We start from the raw sequence: 26,224 nt of genomic DNA on the forward strand, positions 1-26,224 counted from the left end.
TGTTCCCACTCTCTCACCTAGCTCAATCCCCGCTGCATGCAGGGATACAGCAGCTAGGAATGAACAGTGTGTGTTGTCCAAAACACCAGTGTTAACTCCTTACGATTAGCAAAAGCACATTAAGATTGCATATAAATAAAATCCATTGAGTTGAAAGATCAATATACTATAACTACACAATCTAGGTTTTTGCATAGACTTTACTATTCTGCCAAATTTTATCAACACTCCATAATGGATATATACTGTATATATTCAAGTATAAGTGGAGGCACCTAATTTTACCACAAAAAAACTGGGAAAACTTATTGACTCGCACATAAGAAGGGTATGCATGCCCCCTCAGCCCCATCCTGGTCTGCACGGCCCCCTCATCCCCATCCTGGTATGCATGGCCTCCTCATCCCCATCCTGGTCTGCACGGCCTCCTCATCCCCATCCTGGTCTGCATGGCCTCCTCATCCCCATCCTGGTCTGCACGGCCTCCTCATCCCCATCCTGGTCTGCACGGCCTCCTCATCCCCATCCTGGTCTGCACGGCCTCCTCATCCCCATCCTGGTCTGCACGGCCTCCTCATCCCCATCCTGGTCTGCACGGCCTCCTCATCCCCATCCTGGTCTGCACGGCCTCCTCATCCCCATCCTGGTCTGCACGGCCTCCTCATCCCCATCCTGGTCTGCACGGCCTCCTCATCCCCATCCTGGTCTGCACGGCCTCCTCATCCCCATCCTGGTCTGCACGGCCTCCTCATCCCCATCCTGGTCTGCACGGCCTCCTCATCCCCATCCTGGTCTGCACGGCCTCCTCATCCCCATCCTGGTCTGCACGGCCTCCTCATCCCCATCCTGGTCTGCACGGCCTCCTCATCCCCATCCTGGTCTGCATGGCCTCCTCATCCCCATCCTGGTCTGCACGGCCTCCTCATCCCCATCCTGGTCTGCACGGCCTCCTCATCCCCATCCTGGTCTGCACGGCCTCCTCATCGCCATCCTGGTCTGCACGGCCTCCTCATCGCCATCCTGGTCTGCACGGCCTCCTCATCCCCATCCTGGTCTGCATGGCCTCCTCATCCCCATCCTGGTCTGCATGGCCTCCTCATCCCCATCCTGGTCTGCACGGCCTCCTCATCCCCATCCTGGTCTGCACGGCCTCCTCATCCCCATCCTGGTCTGCACGGCCTCCTCATCCCCATCCTGGTCTGCATGGCCTCCTCATCCCCATCCTGGTATGCATGGCTCCTCATCCCCATCCTGGTATGCATGGCTCCTCATCCCCATCCTGTAAGGCATGGCTCCTCATCCCCATCCTGTAAGGCATGGCTCCTCATCCCCATCATGGTCACTGTTTTTCCACAAATTTTTTATTTTTATTTTTAGGAAAAATAAACCAATTTCAAAACTACACCCACAAAGAGCTCAAAACCACATTCAAGAAGTTTATTAACCCTTTAGGTGTTTCACAGAAATTAAAAATGTGGAAAGAAAAAACGAAAATTGCCATTCTTCACACAGAAATGTTGCTATAACCCCAAATTTTTCATTTTCACAAGGGTAAAAGGAGACAATGGACAGTAAAATTTGCTGTGCAATTTCTCCCGAGTACACCAATACCTCATATGTGGTGTAAAACTACTGTTTAGGAGCGTCCAGCAGGGTTTGGAAGGGAAGGTGCACCATTTGACTTGTGAAGAGTAAAACTAGCTGGAATAGAGAGCGGATGCCATGTCGTGTATGCAGAACAAACTGATGTTGCCTAAATAATGGAAACCTCCACAAGTGACCCTATTTTAGGAACTACACCCCTCAAGGAATTTATCTAGAGGTGTGGTGAGCACCTTGAACCCACAGGTGATTCATTGAATTTTAAAATAGACTGGGAAAATCAAAAATTTCATTTTCATAAAGGTAACAAGAGAAAATGAACTGCCAAATTTGTAGTGAAATTGCTCGAGTAGATCGATGCCCCATATGTTTGAGAAAAGAACTGTTCAGGCACACGGGAAAGCTACACAAGAAAGGAGTGTCGTTTTGGGAAGCGCTTATGGACACTGTTGGGTGCATATGTTTGGGCGGTATACGCCCTGTCAGGATAGATCCCAAAGCACCTGTCCACCATAAGGACAAATTTTATTTCACTTATTTTTTTTTTTTTTTTTTACTTGGTCCCACGAAGGGACATCAATTTTATCTGCCCTGATCGCTGATCTAACAGTCTCCAATGCTTTTACTTTGCAGAGCATTAGACCAGTTAATCAAACAAAGGCAGGAGGCATGTTAGGTCCGGCTCTCCGTGGGACCTTACAGGCCACCATACCTGGGTGACCCTGGGCCATTTTTCGGCTTAGGGTCACTATGGAGTCCATTACATGATGCAGTCATGTGCTGATAGGAGCAGAGAGGGAGCCCAATTACGGTACTCTGTAAGCAGATCGATGCCACTATCACTTCAGGCAGCGGCATCAGAGGCGTTAAACGCTCGTGATCGCCGTTAGCGCTGATCATAGGGGTTAAGCGCCATCGATTAGAGCTAGCACCAATAGTGGGTGTTACTGCAGGGTGTTAGCTATGATGTATAGCTGACACCCACTGATGATATTACAGGTTTTGCTAGTGAGCAAGTGCCGTACTCATAAGGTGGTTTGCAAAAACGCACTTCCCACATATGTACGGCGAATGTTGTGAAGAGGTTAAGACACAAATAGTAAAAAAACAAGTTATACTTGTTTAGTATTACAGTAATCATACTGACCTGGAAAATCATGTAAGGTAATTTTTTCTACTCAATTAGGCTAAGGCTGAACAAAGACGTGTGTCCCACGTCAATGAAGTCGTAACAACACATTGCAACAATCACTGCAATGGATTTCCTATGGTGTAGCGTTGTGACTTGAATTGCAAATGTTTTTATAAATCTGTTGGATTATCCGTTATATTTACAGCAAAAATCAGAGCTCTAAAATTGTCACACGATAGTAAGTCTGCCTGTCGCATGACTGTTGGAGCTCTGATTTTGCTGTAAATAAAACAGCCAAATTGCAGATATGTCGCAGGTCACTTGAATTGAAGTTTATGTTACACAAAAGTTTTGGTCACACGACTTTTCAGAGAATAGCTGTTGCATGACATGTTGCCGTGTAGCCCCAGCCTAAACACTGCAAAAATAAATACCAAACCACTTCACCATTTTACTGCACTAGGACTTTTTTGCCATCTTACCCATATTCTATATGTTAAAATGAATGTCATTCAAAACCACAACTTATCCCACAAAAATACAAGCCCTCATAAAAATAAAGTTATGGCTACTTGAAAAGGGGGGAAAAATGAAAATGCAATAAGAAAAATTGTCTACATCACTAAGGGGTTAAAGTTTCCCTGCATAATCTTAAAGTGCTGCGGAATATGTTGATGCTATATAAACAAAATTATTATTATTGTTATTATTACTAACCCCTTCCAGACACCGGATGTATTCTGTACGTCATGGTCGGCTGGTACTTACAGACCTATGACGTATGGATAAGTCATGGGGATTTTGTGTACACACAAGCTGTGTGCGTGCAATCGCCGCCGGGTGTCAGCTGATTCTGCCAGCTGACACCCGGCACTCAGTACAGGAGTCTTGCCAGCATCTCTCCCAGCACTTAACCCCCTAAATACGGATATCGATAGCAGTATTTAGCAGGCAATCAATCGAAGGGAGCCCCATCTGCTCTCCGATCCGTGTCCCCATGACATCAGTACGAGGGGGCGGTCGTTGCCATGGTGACCCGATGTCTACATCCGAGGCACCAGAGCTAGCAAGCTTGCTAGATCATGGTCAGAGCATGATTCATGGTCAGAGCATGATGTAGCGAGTTTGTCTATCCGTGCAGCCGTGGCAGTTTGTAAAAGCATAATTCCTGATTTGCTATGCTTTACACGCGCGATCAGACTGTAAAAAGTGAAAGTTCCACAGTGGGACAAAGTAGTAAAGCAAGAAAAAAGTGAAAAAAATTGACAAAATAGTGATAAAATAATATGATATATATACTTTATTATCCATAAACAAATATTTTTCTGGAAGAAACCTTTTTCTCTTACACTTTTCGTGTATCTGCAGCACATGCATCTACACATTCACAGCCTGTGTTAGCTTTGGATTTCTGCCTCGGATGTTCAAGTGTTTAGTGTTAATCACCAGATGATAAAAACGCTGATTGGATTGAAACTACAACACACAGCCTAGTAAGTGACCCATAGCTGGAATCAGGCTCTCTGCATCTACATTATGCTGCTCTCAGATTACACAGCAAAAATCTTCTGACAGATTCCCTTTAAAAGAGGTTACCCACTACTTGGACAACCCCTTCTCAATCACCATATTGCCCCATGCAAAATAATAACCTGTACTAACCTCCAGTGCTCATGCGAGCTCTGCAGCCACTTAGCGGCCTCTAATAGCCCGCTCCATACTCACTTCACTCAGATAAAACTGACATTCAGAAGATGCGAGAGCTGCTGCTGCTCTCTGAATTCCTCTAGATGTCAGATATGTCTAAAGAAAGAGAGAGTAAAACAGCCTATTAGTGGCCCCTGATTGGCTGCAGGGCTCACGTGACAAAATGTCGTGTAAGCAAAGGGAATCCCAGAGCTGACGTTACTAACAGTGCCAGCACCGAAGGGGAACACAGGCTATTATTTTAGGTTAGGAATAGGATGATTGAAAAGGGGTTGTCAGAGTAGCGGACAACGCCGTTAATCAGGATCATAATTACAAGACCACTTACTGAGTTTGGGTAATTCAAGTAGCAAATCTGACAGGGCATATCTTGGGCAGAGGAACGTGTGTTCATCTGCCGTGTCCGAGACTTCTTACTAGGGTTTATGACGTGACATTCCGAGAAGAGTTTCTCCAAGTTGCCATCAAAATACCTATACAAGCAAAAAAAGAACAACTTGTTATTAACAGAGACTCAATGCCAGAAAGGAAAAACAATATACATGGTGCCAAAATTACTGAAAAAACGGCTTGTGCTCTAAGAGGTAAAGAGTCCAAAGTCCAAAGGTGCACCAAATAAAAACAGATCCGAAATTCAGAGTTTTATAGAAACATTTCATAGAAAGGAGATACATTGATTACCACATCATCTTAAGTCACTTACTAATAAACTTAAATTTTCAATTCTGTCCTGAATTGTGCAGATTAAATCTCGCCATGGGGAAAATGGAAGCCCTGACGTTTCCTCAATGTGATAAGTTGACCCATTCCTGAGTGAAGGATGACTTGGTCCCCATACCATTAGTGTCTTTACATCATCAAGCACATCACTGTAAAGGGCCGACTGAAATAAATGAGCCAGCCTCTCCTGTCTGCTAGAGAACAGCACAGAGCAGGGGCAATTAGTTTCCCCGAGGGGCCACATGAGACCGTGACTGTTGTGGAGGGGGGCGAATTTATTCTGTTCAATATTAACCCCTTCCCGACCCATGACGCCTATGTGGCGTCATGGAATGATCGCGTCCCTGCAGATCGGGTGAAGGGGTTAACTCCTATTTTACCCAATCTGCAGGGAGAGGGGGAGTGGTACTTCAGCCCAGGGGGGGTGGCTTCACCCCCCCGTGGCTACGATCGCTCTGATTGGCTGTTGAAAGTGAAACTGCCAATCAGAGCGATTTGTAATATTTCACCTAAAAAACTGGTGAAATATTACAATCCAGCCATGGCCGATGCTGCAATATCATCGGCCATGGCTGGAAAACCTGAAGTGACCCCCCCCCCCCCCCCCACCCCACCGATCGCCCCCCCCAGTGCTCCGTTATGGGGTCCGGTCCCCTCCGTCCTGTGCTCCGCTCCCCCGTCCTCCTGCCCGCTCCCCCCTGCTCCTATGTCACCCCCCGGTGCTCCGACGCCCCCCCCGTGCCCCGTTCTCCCCCCCCTTATACTTACCGAGGCTCCCGGTGTCGGTCCGTCTCCTCGCTGGGCGCCGCCATCTTCCAAAATGCCGGGCGCATGCTCAGTGGGCCCGCCGAATCTGCCGGCTGGCAGATTCATTACAAGTACATTTTGATCGCTGTGGTAGGTTCTATCACAGCGATCAAAATAAAAAAATAAATAAACCCCGCCCCTTTATCACCCCCATAGGTAGGGACAATAATAAAATAAAGAAAATATTTTTTTTTTCTTTTTCCACTAGGGTTAGGGTTAGAACTAGGGTTAGAACTAGGGTTAGAACTAGGGTTAGAACTAGGGTTAGGGGTAGGGTTAGGGTTACGGGTAGGGTTAGGGGTAGGGTTATGGCATGTGCACACAGAGCGGATCGGCCGCGGATCCGCAGCGGATCGGCCGCGGTTCGGCAGCGGATCCGCAGCGGATCGGCCGCGGATCCGCAGCGGATCGGCCGCGGATCCGCAGCGGATCGGCCGCGGATCCGCAGCGGATCGGCCGCGGATCCGCAGCGGATCGGCCGCGGATCCGCAGCGGATCGGCCGCGGATCCGCAGCGGATCGGCCGCGGATCCGCAGCGGATTGGCCGCTGCGAATTCGAAGCAGTTTTCCATCAGGTTTACAGTACCATGTACACCTAAGGAAAACCAAATCCGCTGTGCCCATGGTGCGGAAAATTCAGTGCAGAAACGCTGCATTGTATTTTCCGCAGCATGTCAATTCTTTGTGCGGATTCCGCAGCGTTTTACACCTGTTCCTCAATAGGAATCCGCAGGTGAAATCCGCACAAAAAAACACTGGAAATCTGCTGTAAATCCGCAGGTAAAAACGCAGTGCCTTTTACCTGCAGATTTTTCAAAAATCGTGCGGAAAAATCTCACACGAATCCGCAACGTGGGCACATAGCCTTAGGGTTAGGGTTGGAATTAGAGTTAGGGTTGGAATTAGGGCTAGGGTTTGAAATAGGGTTAAGATTAGGCTTGTGGTTAGGGTTACGGATAGGTTTAGGGGTGTGTTGGGGTTACAGTTGTGGTTAGGGTTGGGATTAGGGTTACGGTTGGGATTAGGGTTAGGATTAGGGTTGGAATTAGGGTTACGGGTGTGTTGCGGTTAGGGTTGTGGTTAGGGGTGTGTTGGGGTTAGGGTTGTGATAAGGGTTATGGCTACAGTTGGGATTAGGATTAGGGGTGTGTTGGGGTTAGTGTTGAAGTTAGAATTGAGGGGTTTCCACTGTTTAGGCACATCAGGGGTCTCCAAACGCAACATGGCGCCACCATTGATTCCAGCCAATCTTGCGTTCAAAAAGTCAAATGGTGCTCCCGCCCTTCCAAGCCCCGACGTGCGCCCAAACAGTGGTTTACCCCCACATTTGGGGTACCAGCATACTCAGGACAAACTGGGCAACAACTGTTGGGGTCCAATTTCTCCTGTTACCCTTGCAAAAATAAAAAATTACTTGCTAAAACATAATTTTTGAGGAAAGAACAATTATTTTTTATTTTCACGGCTCTGCGTTATAAACTTCTGTGAAGCACTTGGGGGTTGAAAGTGCTCACCACACATCTAGATAAGTTCCTTCGGGGGTCTAGTTTCCAAAATGGGGTCACTTGTGGGGTGTTTCTACTGTTTAGGCACATCAGGGGCTCTGCAAATGCAATGTGACGCCCGCAGACCATTCCATCAAAGTCTGCATTTCAAATGTCACTACTTCCCTTCCGAGCCCTGACGTGTGCCCAAACAGTGGTTTACCCCCACATATGGGGTATCAGCGTACTCAGGAGAAACTGGACAACAAATTTTGGGGTCCAATTTCTCCTGTTACCCTTGGGAAAATAAAAAATTGTGGGCTAAAAAATCTTTTTTGAGAAAAGAAAAATTATTTTTTATTTTCATGGCTCTGCGTTATAAACTTGGGGGTTCAAAGTGCTCACCACACATCTAGATTAGTTCCTTGGGAGGTCTAGTTTCCAAAATGGGGTCACTTGTGCGGGAGCTCCAATGTTTAGGCACACAGGGGCTCTCCAAACGCGACATGGTGTCCGCTAATGATTGGAGCTAATTTTCCATTCAAAAAGCCAAATGGCGTGCCTTCCCTTCCGAGCCCTGCCGTGCGCCCAAACAGTGGTTTACCCCCACATATGGGGTATCATCGTACTCAGGACAAACTGGACAACAACATTTGGGGTCCAATTTCTCCTATTACCCTTGGGAAAATAAAAAATTCTGGGCTAAAAATCATTTTTGAGGAAAGAAAAAATTTTTATTTTCACGGCTCTGCGTTATAAACTTCTGTGAAGCACCTGGGGGTTATAAGTGCTCACTATGCATCTAGATAAGTTCCTTGGGGGGTCTAGTTTCCAAAATGGGGTCACTTGTAGGGGAGCTCCAATGTTTAGGCACACGGGCTCTCCAAACGCGACATGGTGTCCGCTAACGATTGGAGCTAATTTTCCATTCAAAAAGTCAAATGGCACGCCTCCCCTTTCCGAGCCTTGCCGTGTACCCAAACAGTGGTTTACCCCCACATATGAGGTATCGGCATACTCAGGAGAAATTGCCCAACAAATTTTAGGATCCATTTTATCCTGTTGCCCATGTGAAAATGAAAAAACTGAGGCTAAAATAATTTTTTTGTGAAAAAAAAAGTACTTTTTCATTTTTACGGATCAATTTGTGAAGCACCTGGGGGTTTAAAGTGCTCACTATGCTTCTAGATAAGTTCCTTGGGGGGTCTAGTTTCCAAAATGTGGTCACTTGTGGGGGAGCTCCAATGTTTAGGCACACGGGGGCTCTCCAAACGCGACATGGTGTCCGCTAAAGATTGGAGCCAATTTTTCATTCAAAAAGTCAAATGGCGCTCCTTCCCTTCCGAGCCCTGCCGTGCGCCCAAACAGTGGTTTACCCCCACATATGAGGTATCAGCGTACTCAGGACAAATTGGACAACAACGTCCGTGGTCCAGTTTCTCCTTTTACCCTTGGGAAAATAAAAAATTGTTGCTAAAAGATCATTTTTGTGACTAAAAAGTTAAATGTTCATTTTTTCCTTCCATGTTGCTTCTGCTGCTGTGAAACACCTGAAGGGTTAATAAACTTCTTGAATGTGGTTTTGAGCACCTTGAGGGGTGCAGTTTTTAGAATGGTGTCACTTTTGGGTATTTTCAGCCATATAGAACCCTCAAACTGACTTCAAATGTGAGGTGGTCCCTAAAAAAAATGGTTTTGTAAATTTTGTTGTAAAAATGAGAAATCACTGGTCAAATTTTAACCCTTATAACTTCCTAGCAAAAAAAAAATTTGTTTCCAAAATTGTGCTGATGTAAAGTAGACATGTGGGAAATGTTATTTATTAACTATTTTGTGTCACATAACTCTCTGGTTTAACAGAATAAAAATTCAAAATGTGAAAATTGCGAATTTTTCAAAATTTTTGCCAAATTTCCGTTTTTTTCACAAAAACTCAGAAATTATCGACCTAAATTTACCACTAACATGAAGCCCAATATGTCACGAAAAAACAATCTCAGAATCGCTAGGATCCGTTGAAGCGTTCCTGAGTTATTACCTCATAAAGGGACACTGGTCAGAATTGCAAAAAACGGCAAGGTCATGAAGGGGTTAATACATTTATTATAATTATTTTGTTAATTGTGTCACTTAATACTGAGCAGAATTTATTATGCTGACAGCCCTCCTTTATACAGTATGAGCCCACACACAGCCCCTATATACGCACACAGCCCCTATATACAGAATGAGCCCCTACACAGAACTCCTGCATACAATATAATTCCACACACAGTCCCCGTTTACAGTATGAGCCCGCACACAGCCCCTATATACGCACACAGCCACTATATACAGTATGAGCCCGCACACAGCCCCTATATACGCACACAGCCACTATATACAGTATGAGCCCCTACACAGAACCCCTGCATACAATAATTCCACACACAGTCCCCGTTTACAGTATGAGCCCACACACAGCCCCTATATACAGTATGAGCCCCTACACAGAACCCCTGCATACAATAATTCCACACACACAGTCCCCGTTTACAGTATGAGCCCGCACACAGCCCCTATATACAGTATGAGCCCCTACACAGAACCCCTGCATACAATGATTCCACATACAGTCCCCGTTTACAGTATGAGCCCGCACACAGCCCCTATATACGCACACAGTCCCTATATACAGTATGAGCCCCTACACAGAACCCCTGCATACAATGATTCCACATACTCGGCCCCTTATATATTCAGAGGATGTAGATAGAGGTGACATCGGGTCGCTGGGCGGGGGAGGGCGGGTGCATGGTGCTGCCTGAAAGCCACTGTTTTCAGCCCTTCAGCTGTCTCAGTCTGCGGGTCATACTGGAACAGCCAAAAAGCTGGATGTGGCCTGCAGGTCACACAATGCCCAGGTCTGGCGTAGAGCATACATGTACTGTACATAATGAGCAGCTAGTATTAGTATGAATAAGGGTATGTGCACACGTTCAGGATTTTTCGAGGGTTTTTTTTGCGTTTTTTCGCGATAACGCATAAAAAACGCATACATATGCATTCCATCCTATCATTTAGAATGTAATCTGCAATTTTTGTGTACATGTGCAATTTTTGTGCACCTTTTTCCGCAAAAAAAAAACGCATCGCGGTAAAAAAAAGCAGCATGTTCATTAATTGTGCGGATTTCTGGCAGAAATGTCTGGTTTTTGTCAGGAAATTTCTGCAAGAAATCCTGAACGTGTGCACATACCCTAAGCCTCGTCTCATAATCAGAGGAAAGAGCGGTGCAGTCTTGACAATGAAGCTCTATGACATATGCTAGTTTTTGCATGTATAATGTCATGTATGCAAGCTGTAACAAATCAAAGTGTTTCATTTAATTTAGTTTTTTTCCTTAGATTTTTCTTTCCAACAACCCCTTTAAGATGGTACAGACAAAGCATAGCATGTCCTACACACACAAGTCAGTATGTTATTTAATTAGACCACCACATGTTTTTTATTGAAAATATAGATACAATCTTTTTGTACACGCATATTTATTACTATAGACATACAGAGAGTTCACTTATGGCCGTGCATTCAACAGAAGCTTTACAGTTTTGCCTTATCTATTTTGTTACCACGTCCACAAAAGACAGTCTGTGCAAAACAGCAATGCTTCAGCTACATTTACAACAAAATTCAGAAGGAAGATTGTAAAAGCTTCAGAAGGTATTACCCAAACATCATGCACAGTGGACTGACTGTTCACACCTCCCAAAGTCTTTTTTTTTTTTTTCTTAAGAGCACAATCAAGCATCTTGTTTTCCAGAAATGACTGAAATAAGAAATCACTGTGCAGATTAATGGGATTTTACACAGAAAAGCACTCACCTCTCCATTAGCTTCTCCTTGTCCCAGTTGAAATGACTCAGAAGTATTCTTGTGATAGTGGCTGGATTCTATAGATTTAATACAAATACACAGGATTAGAGTTATGCACAGCAGATAATGAAATATGCATTATTACCATTAACTAAACGCTACATTAAAGAAAACAACAAGAAAAAAAAAAACTGAAATTGGGAAGATTTATATTCCTAGTTATACTTTCTATTGGAACCATACCAACACTTTTGGAATCAAAATGGAACACAATGCTGGGCTGGACAGTGAGAACTCAGGTTTCATATCAAAATGTTATTATATATTGGCAAAGTTATGTAACATACTTAAGAAGAGTTCCTACACTATCATGACAAAATGATTATAGTGCAGGGCTCTGAAATATAAGTATATTTCTAAATTACCCTATTAGCAATTTTTGCTGATATCCCAGAGAACGGACAGCCCTAAAGGTACCTTCACACTCAGCAACTTTACAACGAGAACGACAACAATCTGTGACGTTGCAGCGTCCTGGATAGCGATCTCGTTGTGTGATATCGCTGGTCGGAGCTAGAAGTCCAGAACTTTATTTGGTCGTCAGGTCGGCGTGTATCGTCGTGTTTGACAGCAAAAGCAACGATGCCAGCAATGTTTTATATGGAGCTAACGACCTGTGAGAACGATAAGTGAGTCACCGTTACGTCACTGGATCGCTCCTGCATCGTTCTGGAGCTGCTGTGTTTGACGTCTCTACAGCGACCTAAACAGCGACGCTGCAGCGATCGGCTCGTTGTCTATATCGCTGCAGCGTCGCTGAGTGTGACGGTACCTTTAGGTTGTACTGCCGGCTGCACTAGACGACGCACCGTCCTCCTGCTAGGCTACACCATCAGTGCAGGAGCAATCGGCACAGGATTTTACAGCGCTCATTCCTGCACTGAACATGGGAGCTAAGTGACGAGCAGGACACGGCTTAGTGTAGCATGCTGCACAGACTTCAGGAGATCGGTGCTGCAGGTTTTCAACAAAAATCACTAAAGGAGCGATTTAGAAAACGTTTTATACTGCAAAGTTCTGCATGATAAGCATTTTGTGAAAGTGCAGGTACGTGTTAATATATCTTAATAAGGCATCTTCTACACCTTCCAGAGCCTGGAGCCTCTAGTACTTGTCTGGAGGTTCTTTGTTAATGCTATGAATGTCTCCGATACTTAAAAAAAAAAAAAAAACAACAATTAGTCTAGACTAATATAGCTAGTAAAAGAAAGGGAGGAGGGAGATGAAGCTGCATCAGCTCGATTTCATAAGGGGTGCAGAACTGTATGCTATGAGAGGTTAGGAGGAGGAACAGCAGATCGGCTAATAGCACACACCAGAAAGCATTTTCCTACTCAGAAAGAATTCAAGATAAAGGGTGAGACTACATTGTGCAGCGAAAACCCCAATCACCATTATGGCCAATGACTGCACAATTGTGAAAACAAAGGGTGTAGCCATTCACCACCAAGGGTGGGTGACGTTGTCACCATGTGGTCTGTCGCAGCAAACAGTGTCTATTTTCAGAAGCAAACATAAGGGAAAAAAAATAAAAAAAATCCTAAAATACATGTAGTGCATGCCAACTACATTTGTACACATAGGCAATCGTATATACCCTCCCAGACCAAACATTGATAGTTTCATAGGCTCCTATTGACCAGATGTAGGCCCAAAAGTGTGTTCTTTTGGCCTCTCTTGTGGTTAGAAATCTACAAACCATTATTTTTTCGCAGCAGGTCCCTATGGATGCTGACTGTATGCCTCATGAGTGTATACGACTTATCCTATGTGCAGTTAGCCCTAGACCTTTTTATTTTCAAAACTTATCAGCAGCAGCCAATTTGACTAGAAACCCAATTCACATCAGTGAGCACTGATAAGGGCAAATGCTGAGTCATTTCGTAGCAGATAGTACGCAGTATCATTTACGCAGGGTGGTTTAACTATGTTTTAAGCCTGGAAATCCTTTCCTCATCACACTGTACCAAAATCTGTATGAAAGTTTCAAAAAAATAATTACGGTAAAAAAAATTATAGCACTCTACAAAAAAAAAACATATTACAAGGCAACGACCAAAAACACAAATGGCACACATATTTCTAGCAGATTTGTAAAAGTAGCAATAGACAGAAGCTCCAGGGATGTAAAATCTGAATTGAGATACCCTTCCAGTTTGTAATAAAGGGAATGCAGATTCTCCATCAATTTAGAGCTTTCATTTCTTGCTTCAACAGGACTGAACGCCAAAAATCTGTGAACTACACATGGTTCTGCAGGAGCTGCAGACTTCCGAGCCGTGTTTTGACCGATCGGTGGAAGTCTCAGGGCCCGGACCCCCAACAATCAGCAACACTAATATATAAAAACTAATAATGAAATTATAAGTTACACTTCATCTATTTGGAAGAGCAGCTCCACCTCTGTGACTTTATACTAGAGATCAAAGTTACGGTTTTCCCCGATTCTGAATCTGCCAGGAGGAAGAAGCTCCTTGTTGTGAACCTGTCACCTGGATAAGAGGTTGGTAGCGGCTGTGCCGAGAGGTTCACTTTATGGGTAATGGCACAAAACGGATTTGACGTGAATTTTCAGCTGTGTATCCGAAGCATTTCCACATCAAAATCTGCAAGTGTTACATTCAAATTTTGCTGAAAATTTCACCTAAATACGGTACTTGGCAGTCTTAGGCCATGATCACACTCAGCACTTTTTTTTGCAGAAAAGTAGCTGCATTTTATAGTACCAACAAAGGCTAAAAGTTTTTAGAATGCACACACTTTTTCCTGAGTTTTAGCACTGCAGCGTTATGTAAATCTGCAGAATTTTAGCATTTTTTCACCCATAGAAAGCAATGAGAAAGTGCAAAAATGTTGCAGTGCTCAAAATCAGGAGAAAAAAAAAAAAAAGAGGGGACATTTCTGAAACCTAGGATTTTGCTGCCTTTTTGCAGCTTTTTTATGTGTGAATAAATCTAACTTTAAACATGTACTGTAGACAAATCACATGTCATCTGCTCCAAAAAATGCAGAACAGCTGCACCAAAACCTGCAATATGAAAGCCGTGTGTGAACACTCGGACTTCATGCAACACAATTAATGTTTTGTTTTTAATATACGATAGTTATGGAAAAGGCAAGATAAAATAAAAAAAAAAATACAGTGCAAAGTCACAAAATGCATGTCTCTTTCCAATATACTAGATTATTTATTGATGGTGTCAATCCATCACCATAACTAATGACTTCCATCGCTGTTGTATAAATACAACATAGAAATTACCGTATTTTTCGGACTTTAAGACGCACCGGACTATAAGGCGCACCCAGGTTTTAGAGGTGGAAAATAGGGAAAAAAATATTTGAAGCAAAAAAAATGTGGTAAAATATTTAATAACATAAATAACATACTATATGTGGTGTTATTATATATAATAGTATGTTATTATGTTGGAAGCTGCGGGACCAGTCTGAAGTGCGATATGAAGACGCTGGAGGGTGAGTATAAGGGCTCATTTCCACATGCGAGGCACACGTCCGTATCTCGCATGTGGAAACCAAGCTCTGGCGCCGGCACTTTGGAGCGGAGCTGTGCAGCTCCATGTGTTCCTATGCGGCCGCACGCTCCGCTCTGGAGTGCCGGCTCCACAGCTTGGTTTCCACATGCGAGATACGGACGTGTGCCTCGCATGTGGAAATGAGCCCTAAGAATGGGTGCACAGGGCTTATAGTGAAAGCACCACTCCAGCACTGCAAAATAACACTGGAGTGCTGCTTTAAAGTCCCATGGGAGAACTATAACTCCCAGCATGTCCTGCAGATCCTATGACATGCTGGGAGTTATAGTTCACCAAAGGAGTGGCAGAGTGCTTTATTGTGTTTTGTAAAGACTGACCTCTTAATTGTGGCAGCCAGCCACACTGTTGTGAGGTAAAAGCTGGAGCATCCCATGGCTGCAAACACACAGAGCCCTCCCTGTTGTTGTTGCCTTTCCACAACGCAGGACATAAGAGGAAGCTGCAGATTCTAGGTGGGAGTCTGAAGGACCTGTGATGATGTCAGAAGAGGGAGGGCTCTGAGCTGCCATGTGATGCCCCAGCCCGCCCACTTCTGACATCACACAGGTCCTCCCTGTGCACCAGACAGCTCAGCGTCCAGCACAGGCAGGTAGACAGCGATCTCCTGGCCCCTGCTGCTGCCTCCTCCTCCCCCGGACACACAGATTCTCCCCGGAATCAGTGCTGGGGAAACTGTGTGTCCCTGCTTAAGTGCAGCATTCATTTGCTGCTCCCTGCTCACCACTCAGCTGATCGGTGGGCGGGGAGCAGCTAATAAATATTCACTGCACTTAATCAGCGGGGCATGTGCTTTCCCCAGCAGCTGATTCCGGGCAGCGGGGACATCCTGAAGTGGGATAACAGTGCGATCCCACTCGCTGCTGCCCCCCTCCCCACATGCTATATCCGTACTATAAGACGCACCCAGAACTTTCCTCCCAAATTTGGAGGAAAAAAAGTGCGTCTTATAGTCCGAAAAATACGGTACATGAGTTTTTACAGTTTTGGGTAGAAAAGTTTAACAAAGATACTTCTGTAAGTGCATAGAAAATACACTTTTCATAGATCATTAGTGAAACTTTGCAATACTCCTTTATCAAACAAACATGCTTCTTTCTCCACTTCTCATACAGGTGCTTCTCACAAAATTAGAATAGCATCAAAAAGTTAATTTTAGTTCTTCAATACAAAAAGAGAAACTCATTATATAGAGTCATTACAGAGTGATCTATTTCAAGTGTTTATTTCTGTTAATGTTGGTGATTATGGCTTACGGCCAATGAAAACCCAAAAGTCATTATCTCAGTAAATTAGAATACTTTATAACACCAGCTTGAAAAATGATTGTAAAATCTGAAATGTTGGCCTACTGAAATGTATGTTCACTAAATGCACTCAATACTTGGTCGGGGCTCCTTTTGCATCAGTTACTGCATAAGTGCAGTTGTGCATGAGGCACTGCTGAGATGTTATGGAAGCCCAGGTTGCTTTGATAGCAGCCTTCAGCTCAACTGCATTGTTGAGTCTGGTGTCTCATCTTTCTCTTGACATTACCCCATAGTGGTAGATGATATTCATCAACATTAACAGAACTAAACACTTGAAATAGATCACTGTTTGTAATGACTCTATAGAATATGAGTTTCACTTTTTGTATTGAAGAATTCAAATTTTAACTTTTTGATGATAGTCTAATTTTGTGAGAAGCGCCTGTATGTGGCCTCCCACACAGATTAGGGGAGGAGAAGCTTGAGAAATAACAGAGCGCAGAAAGTGAAACTTGCGATGCCAAGGCTAAATTTGCACATTTGTATGCTGTTCATTTTTCCTCGGACATTATTGATCCCCATGGATACCTTTTAAAATCGGATTAATGTGTTGGGTCTGTGAGTCTCCAAGAATGTCCTATTTTCATCCATTTTGCAGATCCCAGTCAACCATTAAAGTCTATGAGTATGCGTATAAAACATGAAAGAGACTGCACTTTTTCCCTGATCCATTAATAAGAATCAATAGATAAAACGCATTTCAGATAATCTACCACTTTCAGTTCATAAAAACGGTTGTGAAAAAAGAGATGAAAAATGGATGCCACATGGATGAGTGAGCTCAGGGGGCTGGAGGTGGCAGAGAAGCACAGCTCACCAATTGGCAGCCAGACTGTCAACATGACGTCTGTGCCGCAGACAATTCCAGATACCGGAGGAAACTCACTGGTGGACATGGGGAAGGCGAGTACAGCACGGGTTAATTTTAAAAAAACTGCAGCTCGGGACAAATAATATCTGAAAGCTAACAACCCCTTTAAATCACTCACACAAGGCATCATTATTTCACAAGGGCCTAGACGTGGACACAAACAGCCTAGGCTACAGGTCTATACAATGCATTTGTGACCCTAGCACACTGTGGTTACATTCATGTAACTGTGAATCTTTACATCCATAAAGAAATGGACCATTTCTAATCCCTGTGTCATCCCATCCATATTGCCTAATATCTTCCTACATGCTGCATCTGACTTTTTCTCATCCAATTTTAAAAACTGAAGGAGGGAAACCGTGTGGACTTTATACACTGACTTAACAATAGATCAGTGAAAACGGATTAAATACGGATGGAACACTAGTACAAAGTATGTCCAAGAGAGGAAGATAGACAGCAAAGGTGAGTTCCACTATTGGACCATGGTCATATGTTCAGTATTTGATCAGTATTTTACATCAGTATTTCTAAGCCAAAACCAGGCGTTTATGAAGAATGCATCCTCTGACTGTTCCACTCCTGATTTTGGCTTACAAATACTGATGTAAGATAATGACCAAATACTGAATGTGTGAATGTGGCCTCAGTCTGACACACAAAGTCCAAATCGAATAATGATTACAGAAAATTCATCATTGCTAGTTCTTATGGAGTAGAATCCATTTCTGGCCGAAATCCTTTATGTCCAGCAGTAGAAAGGTTAACCCAATGATTCAGTAACATTAGGAGATCTTCGTTCACTACAAGCTCTCCGCTTTCAAGGACATGGTGTACGCAGTTCAGACACTTGACAGAAATAAGGACATAAAATGCAGAACCTTTCCCATTTCACACGTACAACATGAAAAATACATAAAAAAAAAACAGTTCATTTAAATCTAGTACAGCGTTTACCTATGTCAAACTCACACTCCTAGTATAAGAGGGAACCGAGGGGTCAGAATAATTGTCATGCAAGAAGTGGAATGTATCATGTATAAAGACATTTGGAAACATATCACTCGCCTCCATCGTCCTTCATCAATTACAGCAGTAAGATTCCTTGTGACCAGATTATTTTGTCTGGGAACAGAAAGGAATAGTCCAAAACAGATAAGCACTTGAAGGTTTTTTTAAACCCCCGTGATGGAATATTGTAATTCTACAGGCTGAATAGGTATTAAATATCAAAACTAGAATATTAGTCTATAAAATAACATTTAAAGGGGCTGCCCACTACTTTAATATTGATAACTAGTGATGAGCGAGTGCACTCGTTGCTCAGGTTTTCCCGAGCACGCTCGGTTGGTCTCCGAGTACTTATGACTGCTTGGAGATTTAGTTTTCATCACGGCAGCTAAATGATTTACAGCTACTATCCTGCTTGATTACATGTGGGGGTTGCCTGGTTGCTAGGGAATCCCCACATGTAATCAAGCAGGCTAGTAGCTGTAAATCATTCAGCTGCCGCCGGATGAAAACTAAATCTCTGAGCAGTCAAATACTCGGAGACCACCCGAGTAACGAGTACACTCGCTCATCACTATTAATGACCTATTCTTTTCAGATGGGTGGGTGTTGGACACCTGCCTCCCTCACAGTTGTTACCAGCTCCATCAGTGACCGAATGTAGTATACAACGCGGAACAGCTCAGCGCCATACACTGATTAGCGGCTGTAACTCCGCTACCAAGCAGTTACATAGGTTGATAAAATACAAGCTCAACTGAACACCGTTTACATCAGGTTGTCATGAGCAAACAGCTGATCAGTGGGGGTCCCAATGATGGGCCATCAATATCAAAGTCATATACTACCCATTTACATTTGCAGCTATGACAACTGGGGAAGTAAATGAGAAAGCAATGATTTCTACTAGAGGGGTCATACAGATTCCAGCACAGACCATTCTGTGAGGTTGGTGGGCTATTCTTATTTACACACTGGATAAACGGCTGCTGCAAGTTAGCCAACTTCAGAAGAAGCCGGAACATTTTAGTTAGGACTTCTCAACTGAAATGATTAGTTTCTACAATGTGTGACACCACAGGCATAATAAACCTAAGGTGTATAGTTAGGGGAAGACTATTTTACTCCATTGTAAAATCATGCCACGGTGCCTCTTCTATAGAGAAATAATGGAGTAAAGCTGATTAAACCTGGCCTCAGGATGAGTAAGACTCCTGACACATTTAGGGGCAGGTACCGAGACAGGGACTAGTGATTAGCTCCTGCGTCACACGTAAGAAGCTTGTGCTATAGCCCAGGAATTAACCTGTTCACTCTACAGTGGCAATGAAGCTAAAGCTTCACCTGAAAGAGGTCTTCCATATGTGGGGACATATGGGAATATTCTGTAACAAAAATGTGTCCCATACATGTTAATGAGAGAGTTTCTGCAGCATGGTATACTACTGGATGCAGGAAGGCTGTACAGGATCTGAGTTTTTTGTGTTTTATTATTAATTTCTAATACTTTCTAAGATAATACATATTCTAACAATTATTCATTGCTTGTTATTTTTTTCAGAAAGTAGTAATATTTACTTGCACAGCTCACAAAATACTAGACACCTACTGAACAGCATCATTATTGAGCGAGACAATGGGACAAGTTATTGCTGAAAACATTGCAAGCTGGCAAGCCAGTCTTTCATAAAGATTGTTAATGTTGCTTGGGCTGGTTTTCTAATGCAGGTTCTGCAGTTTTATGACTAGCAACTAGTGCCCCAATGACTTTACGAGGATACCAACACCTACACTAAAGGGAATGGACAGGAAGGCGTACCAGCAGAATCCACTACCATGAGTACTTTGTAATTCCATTAAACTAGAATCAAACTGGTGCAAAGTTCAGATTCCATTCACTATTATAGGTTGAAATTCTGAAAAACATATAGCACTCAAACACAAAAAATGACATGTGAATGAGCCTTTATTCTAGCTATATGGGTGGCATGTATGGAAAACAACCAAATAGCTGTTTTATGTACAACAAATCCCCCTTCATCCCCAACAACTACAGCTGAGAAACGCAAGACAAAGCTTCTCCATCAGCAATCACCAGATATCCTGCTCACAGATCACACTGTACTTACTGTATGATGATCAGGACAGATGCTTAGAGTAATTGTTTTAATTTTTATTTCATAAATCAGCTTTGTAATAAATATCAGAAAAATCTTCTTTCTCCTCAGACTAATTTTTCACTCTCAACTCATGGGTAAAATGTGTGAAAATCAGTATTCAGAGAAGACAGATTTGCCCATTACTGAGATTGATGACAGTTTTAAAGTGCTTGGCGAGGGGAGGAGGAGCTGGCGGCAGACAGACATTCTGCTGCAAGTTCTCCTGAAACGTCAGTTACAGTTCTCCATAGGACCTTATGAGCACCAGTTGTCTTCTCTTTCAATGGGAAAATCTGTAATCACTGAAGATAAATTTTATCCATGAATTGAGAATTTTGAAAATGATCAGTCCCGGAGGAAAAAGAAGTAAATTTTTTTAATTAGTTATATTATTAAGTTTATTATTTTCACCTGTGCTATTGTATCTCCAGGGATAGCAAAAACAAAAGTAAATAAACTAAAGGAAATGTCATTAGAAATTCCTAATCACCATTTAATTATTAAATTGCATTCTTTTTCTAGGGAGGTAATTTCTACAGAATTTAAGTACTGGAAATGTCCTTACACAGCCAGAAATCTATCCTAAAATGTTAATAGGGCGTGTCGGCATGTCCAGAAGGAGACTCCGCTCTTGTGACCTGGAAATAACCTATACCAGGTTCTTTCAATCGAGCATTTGCTCATAACTGCTAAGTATTTAGAAGGAAAGGGTGGACAACAGGGTGTGCAGCCTCTTACATCAGCACCCCATGTAATCCACAGTATTAGATCAGATAGTCCTTGGGGACAGCAGAGTGCGCAGTCTCTTCTTACCTCATCACAGTATTAGACCGGATAGACAGCAGTGTGAACAGTCCTCAGCACACTTAGGCCATGTTCACACTTCGCGGTTTTTACCGCGGATCCGCGGCAATTTTGATGCTGAGGGTCCGCAGCAGTTTCCATTGCGTTTACATTAACATCTAAACCCTATGGAAACCGCAAACCGCAGTGCACATGCTGCGGGAAAAACCGCGCAGAAACGCAGCGGTTTACAACCCGCAGCATGTCACTTCTTTGTGCAGAATCGCTGCGATTCTGCACCCATAGGAAAGCATTGATCCGCTTACTTCCCGCATGGGGCTGTGCCCACGTTGCGGGAAGTAAGCGGATAATGTGCGGTTGCAACCCGGGGTGGAGGAGAGGAGACTCTCCTCCAGGCCCTGGGAAGCATAAATAGTGTAAAAAAAAAAGAATAAAAAATAAAAAATGATGCTATACTCACCTCTCAGCGCTGCACGCGGCCGGCCGGTCTTGGTTGCTGTGCGAACAGGACCTGCAGTGACGTCACGGTCACATGACCGTGATGACGCCGCGGTCACATGACCGTGATGACGCCGCGGTCACATGACCGTGACGTCACGAAGGTCCTTCTCAGCACAGCATCTTTGGAACCAGACCGCCGAGTGCAGCGCCGAGGAGATCCGGACATCGGAGGGCAAATATAGCCAATTTTTATTATTTTTAACATTACTATTGATGCTGCATATTGCTGCATATGCAGCATCAATAGTATAGGCGGAAACCCGCAGCAGAAACCGCGGAACAAACCGCGATAAATCTGCAGGGATAACCGCAGCGGGTTTGCCCTGCAGATTTATCAAATCCGCTGCGGGAGAACCCGCAGAGGTCACACGCAAAGTGTGCACATAGCCTTAGTATTTCCAGTGTTAGATCTTAAAGTAAGGGTGGACAGCAGTGTGAGCAACCTCTTACCTTAGCACCCTGGTATTTCTAGTATTAGATCCTAGGGTGAACAGCAGTGTGAACAGCCTATTCTGACCACAGCACCACCGATATATCCAGCCCCAGTATTAAAGGGAACCTGTCACCCCCCCCAGGCGTTTGTAACTAAAAGAGCCACTTTGTGCAGCACTGATGCTGCATTCTGACAAGGTGGCTCTTTTAGTTCGGGTCCCTGGCACTGCTGAAATAATCGTTTTTGAAATTTGTCCCTCATACCATGAAATCGCCACGGGGGCAGGTCTTTCCCCCCTAATCCAGACGCCTCCCAGCCGTCACTCAGGGCCTCTGCACACCGGGCGCCGCCTCCTCTTCCTTCATTGGCGTTCCCGGCGGGAAGGGGGGGAAAGACCTGAATCCCTGGCAATTTCGAGGTATGAGGGACAAATTTCAAAAATGATCATCATCAGCAGTGCCAGGGACCCGAACTAAAAGAGCCACCTTGTCAGAATGCAGCATCAGTGCTGCACAAGGTAGCTCTTTCAGTTACAAACGCCGGGGGGAGGGGATGGGGAGTTTAAACCCTTCCCGCCGCAACCCTTTTTTTTTTTTTTTTTTTTTGGTTTTCCGCTCCCCTCCTTCCCAGAGCCATAACTTTTTTATTTTTCCGTCAATATGGTCATGTGAGGGCTTATTTCTTGTGGGACGAGTTGTACTTTTGAACGACACCATTGGTTTTAACATGTCTTGTACTAGTGTGGGGAAATTGCAAAAAGTGTGCAATCCCACACTTGTTATTTGTTTGGCTTTTATGCTGGCTTCACTAAATGCTAAAACTGACCTGATATTATGATTCTCCAGGTCATTACGAGTTCATAGACACCAAACATGTCTAGGTTATTTTTTATCTAAGTGGTGGAAAGAAATTCAAAACTTTGCTAAAAAAAAAAAAAAAAAATTGCTATTTTACGATACCCGTAGAGTCTCCATTTTTCGTGACCTGGGGTCGGGTGAGGGCTTATTTTTTGCGTGCCGAGCTGACATTTTTAATGATACCACTTTTGTGCAGATATGTTCTTTTGATCTCCGGTTAATGCTTTTTTTATTGATAGATCGGGCGATTCTGAACGCGGCGATACCAAATATGTGTATTTTGATTTTTTTATTGTTTTATTTTGGATGGGGCAAAAGGGGGGTGATTTAAACTTTTACATTTTTTTCATATTTTTAAAAACATTTTTTTTTAACTTTTGCCATGCTTCAATAGCCTCCATGGGAGGCTAGAAGATGGCACCACTGGATCGGCTCTGCTACATAGCAGCGATCATCAGATTGCTCCTATGTAGCTGAATTGCAGGCTTGCTATGAGCACCGACCACAGAGTGGCGCTCACAGCAGGCCGGCATCAGTAACCATAGAGGTCTCAAGGACCTCTATGGTTACCATCCTGATGCATCGCCGACCCCCGATCATGTGACGGGGTCGGCGATGCGCTCATTTCCGGCCGCGCGGCCGGAAGCGGCCGTTAAATGCCGCTGTCAGCGCTTGACAGCGGCATTTAAAAGGTTAATAGCGGCGGGTGAATCGCGATTTCACCCGCCGCTATTGCGCACACATGTCAGCTGTACAAAACAGCTGACATGTTGCGACTGATGTGGGCTCAGCGCCGGAGCCCACATCAAAAGGGGGAGACATGACATGCGCCATACTAGTACGGCGCATGTCGGGAAGGGGTTAAATGAAAATATCCAGAGAGCACATTTTCCAACAAATGAAGTGGTGGAACGTCTTACTGCCCATGCTCCCAGGCACCTGTCCTACTAACATTTTAGGGCAGTTTTGACCGCATAACAAGATGCCGGCCATTTTAGTTCCATAGTGATTACACTGCATAGACAATACTAGTGTTAGCAAATTAAAATCATTTAGGAATTTATTTATAATGACATTTCTTCAATTCACTTTTTTCTATTTGAAAGAACCACTTCCATTACGTTTTGTATTCATTACATTCATATGCACATTTAATGTTGTATGAGTGTATTAACCCCTTAGTGACGGGGCCAGATTTTTAAAATCTGACCAGTGTCCCTTTATGTCATAACTCTAGAATGCTTCAACAGATCCCAATGATTTTGAGATTGTTTTTATTCGTGACATGTTGTACTTTATGTTAATGGTAAATTTTAGGTCTATATGTTTTGTATTTATTTATATAAAATATCAGAAATTTGACAAATGTAAAAAATTTGCAAATTTTCAAACTTTGAATGATTATCTCTTTAATCCAGATAGCCATACCACACAAGAACATCATAAACATCTCCCACATGTCGGATTTACATCCGCACCATTTGTAAAATGTTATTTTATTTTTTTAGCCTTTTAGGGTAAGTTCACACATGGCTTTTTTATGCTAATTTTCAGCTGCTTTTTACAGTACCAGCAAAGCCTATGAGATTTCAGAAATCTCATGCACACACATTGGTTTTTTTGTGTGATCAGTATTTAGTGCTTTGCTGCGTTTTTTAGACACAGAGCATGTCACTTCTTTCAGCGTTTTTCACCCATTAAATTAAAAGTGTGCTGCGTTTTTCCTGCTGAAAATCCAAGGACATTAGCATGGACAAAGAGGAAAAAAAACACCAAAAAAATGCACCAAAAAAACGCACCTAAACTTGCATTTTTGACGCAGCTTCTATCCTGCCAAGAAGATCAGGTTTTGCTGCAGAAAAAAAAGCAGCAAAAACACCTTGTGTCAACTTACCCTTAGGAGGTTTAAAAATGTAGTAGTAATTTTTCATTTTTTCAAGGAAATTTACAAAACTTATGTTTTGAAGGACCTATTCAGGTTTGAAGTGACTTTTGGGGTCCTAGATATTGGAAAACATCCGAAAGTGATACCTTTTTAAATACAGCACCCCCCGACATATTCAAATCTGCTGTCAGGTAGTTTTATTAACCTACCATGTGATGTTAAGGAATGAATGCAAAGTGGCAGGACAGGAATTAAAAAATGTATTTTTACCACTTAAATTTTGCTGACTTCTGAACAGGCTACTGTAGCCGGCAGACTAAGGCCACTATTTGGCTGTGTATTGCCACGGCAAGTACCAGGAACACAGAATCATGATCTCAGAGTGCCGATGAGGTTAAAGAGGAAGCCCCCACATTCTGTTAACCATTTATGTGATGTAGTTATTATTGACAGCAGCATCTAAGGGGTTAAACAAATAAGGACGATGCCAACACTGTCAGCTATAGTGTACAGCTGCTGGATTGTCACCTGTATGGGGATGCTACTCACTTATACCTCAGGTCAGTTAAAAGACGTATTGGCTGTGATTAAGGGGTTAATATACTCACTTACCATTTGCTCTCTCCGGTGTTCATTGCAATTCTTCTCTTTTCAGTGACGCCAGCGACAAACTCTCCGGCTCACTCTATATACTACAGTCTGAAGTCTCTTTTAGGCTATGCGCCCATGATCAGCAAACAGCAGCGTTTTAGAAGCAGCACACTTTTGCTGCATCCCAAACGCTGCGTTCTAATCACAGTTAAATTCGCGTGTGTTCAGTGAACCAAGTGGATTTACCGCATCTAGTTTATTATGCTTTGCTTATATATTTAATGAATGGCTATGTGTGAAACTACTATTGAACATACTGCAGCTCATAAACCTGCATTGCAAGTGAGTTTACGCAGCGTTAAATAGAAGCACAGTGGGAATGGGATTTCTAAAAATCCCATCCACTGTGCTTCTAATGAAGAACGCAGCGCACTGGATGCAGCGCAAGAGAGCTGCGTCCAAAATGCTGCTCTTCCTGATCGTGGGCACGTCAGTGTCTCCAGTGACAGTATTCACACGTACTGGAGACACTTACACACTTAGACCCATTCAAATCTATGGGTCTGTGCACATGTCAGTGTGTTTCCACGAACTGTGTGTCCAATTGCAAAACACCCTGACATGCCCGATTTTTTGTGGCAACACTGTCCGCAAAACGTCCAGCACACGTGCACACACGGATGACATCCTTGTGTCATCAGTGTGACATGTACAGGTGTCTGGGAAAAGCAGTAGTTTGTGCTGTTCCCAGGCGACAGGTGCTGAACCCAGCTCTCATGATTGTCGCCTTGTATCCTGCGATCAGCGACACCAGGCGATGCTTAGAACAGTTGTAGTCAGCACACGTCGCCTGGGAATATCTGGAACCACAAGTGGTC

At 43.6% G+C, this 26,224-nt stretch overlaps 1 protein-coding gene across 2 annotated transcripts in view; it reads right to left on the reverse strand.

Annotated features, from left to right (window-relative positions):
* Positions 1-26,224, reverse strand: part of ARIH1 (ariadne RBR E3 ubiquitin protein ligase 1) — a 92,195-nt gene that overhangs the window by 44,387 nt on the left and 21,584 nt on the right. For both annotated transcript variants that reach the window (XM_077264131.1, XM_077264132.1), the window contains exons 2-3: positions 11,317-11,384; positions 4,770-4,914 (exon numbers count right to left, since the gene is read on the reverse strand). In XM_077264131.1, coding sequence (XP_077120246.1) covers positions 4,770-4,914; positions 11,317-11,384 — 213 coding nt within the window. The remainder of the gene's footprint in view (positions 1-4,769; positions 4,915-11,316; positions 11,385-26,224) is intronic.

Source organism: Ranitomeya variabilis, chromosome 5 (genome assembly GCF_051348905.1).
Source record: "Ranitomeya variabilis isolate aRanVar5 chromosome 5, aRanVar5.hap1, whole genome shotgun sequence".
In the NCBI taxonomy this organism is placed as follows: domain Eukaryota; kingdom Metazoa; phylum Chordata; class Amphibia; order Anura; family Dendrobatidae; genus Ranitomeya; species Ranitomeya variabilis.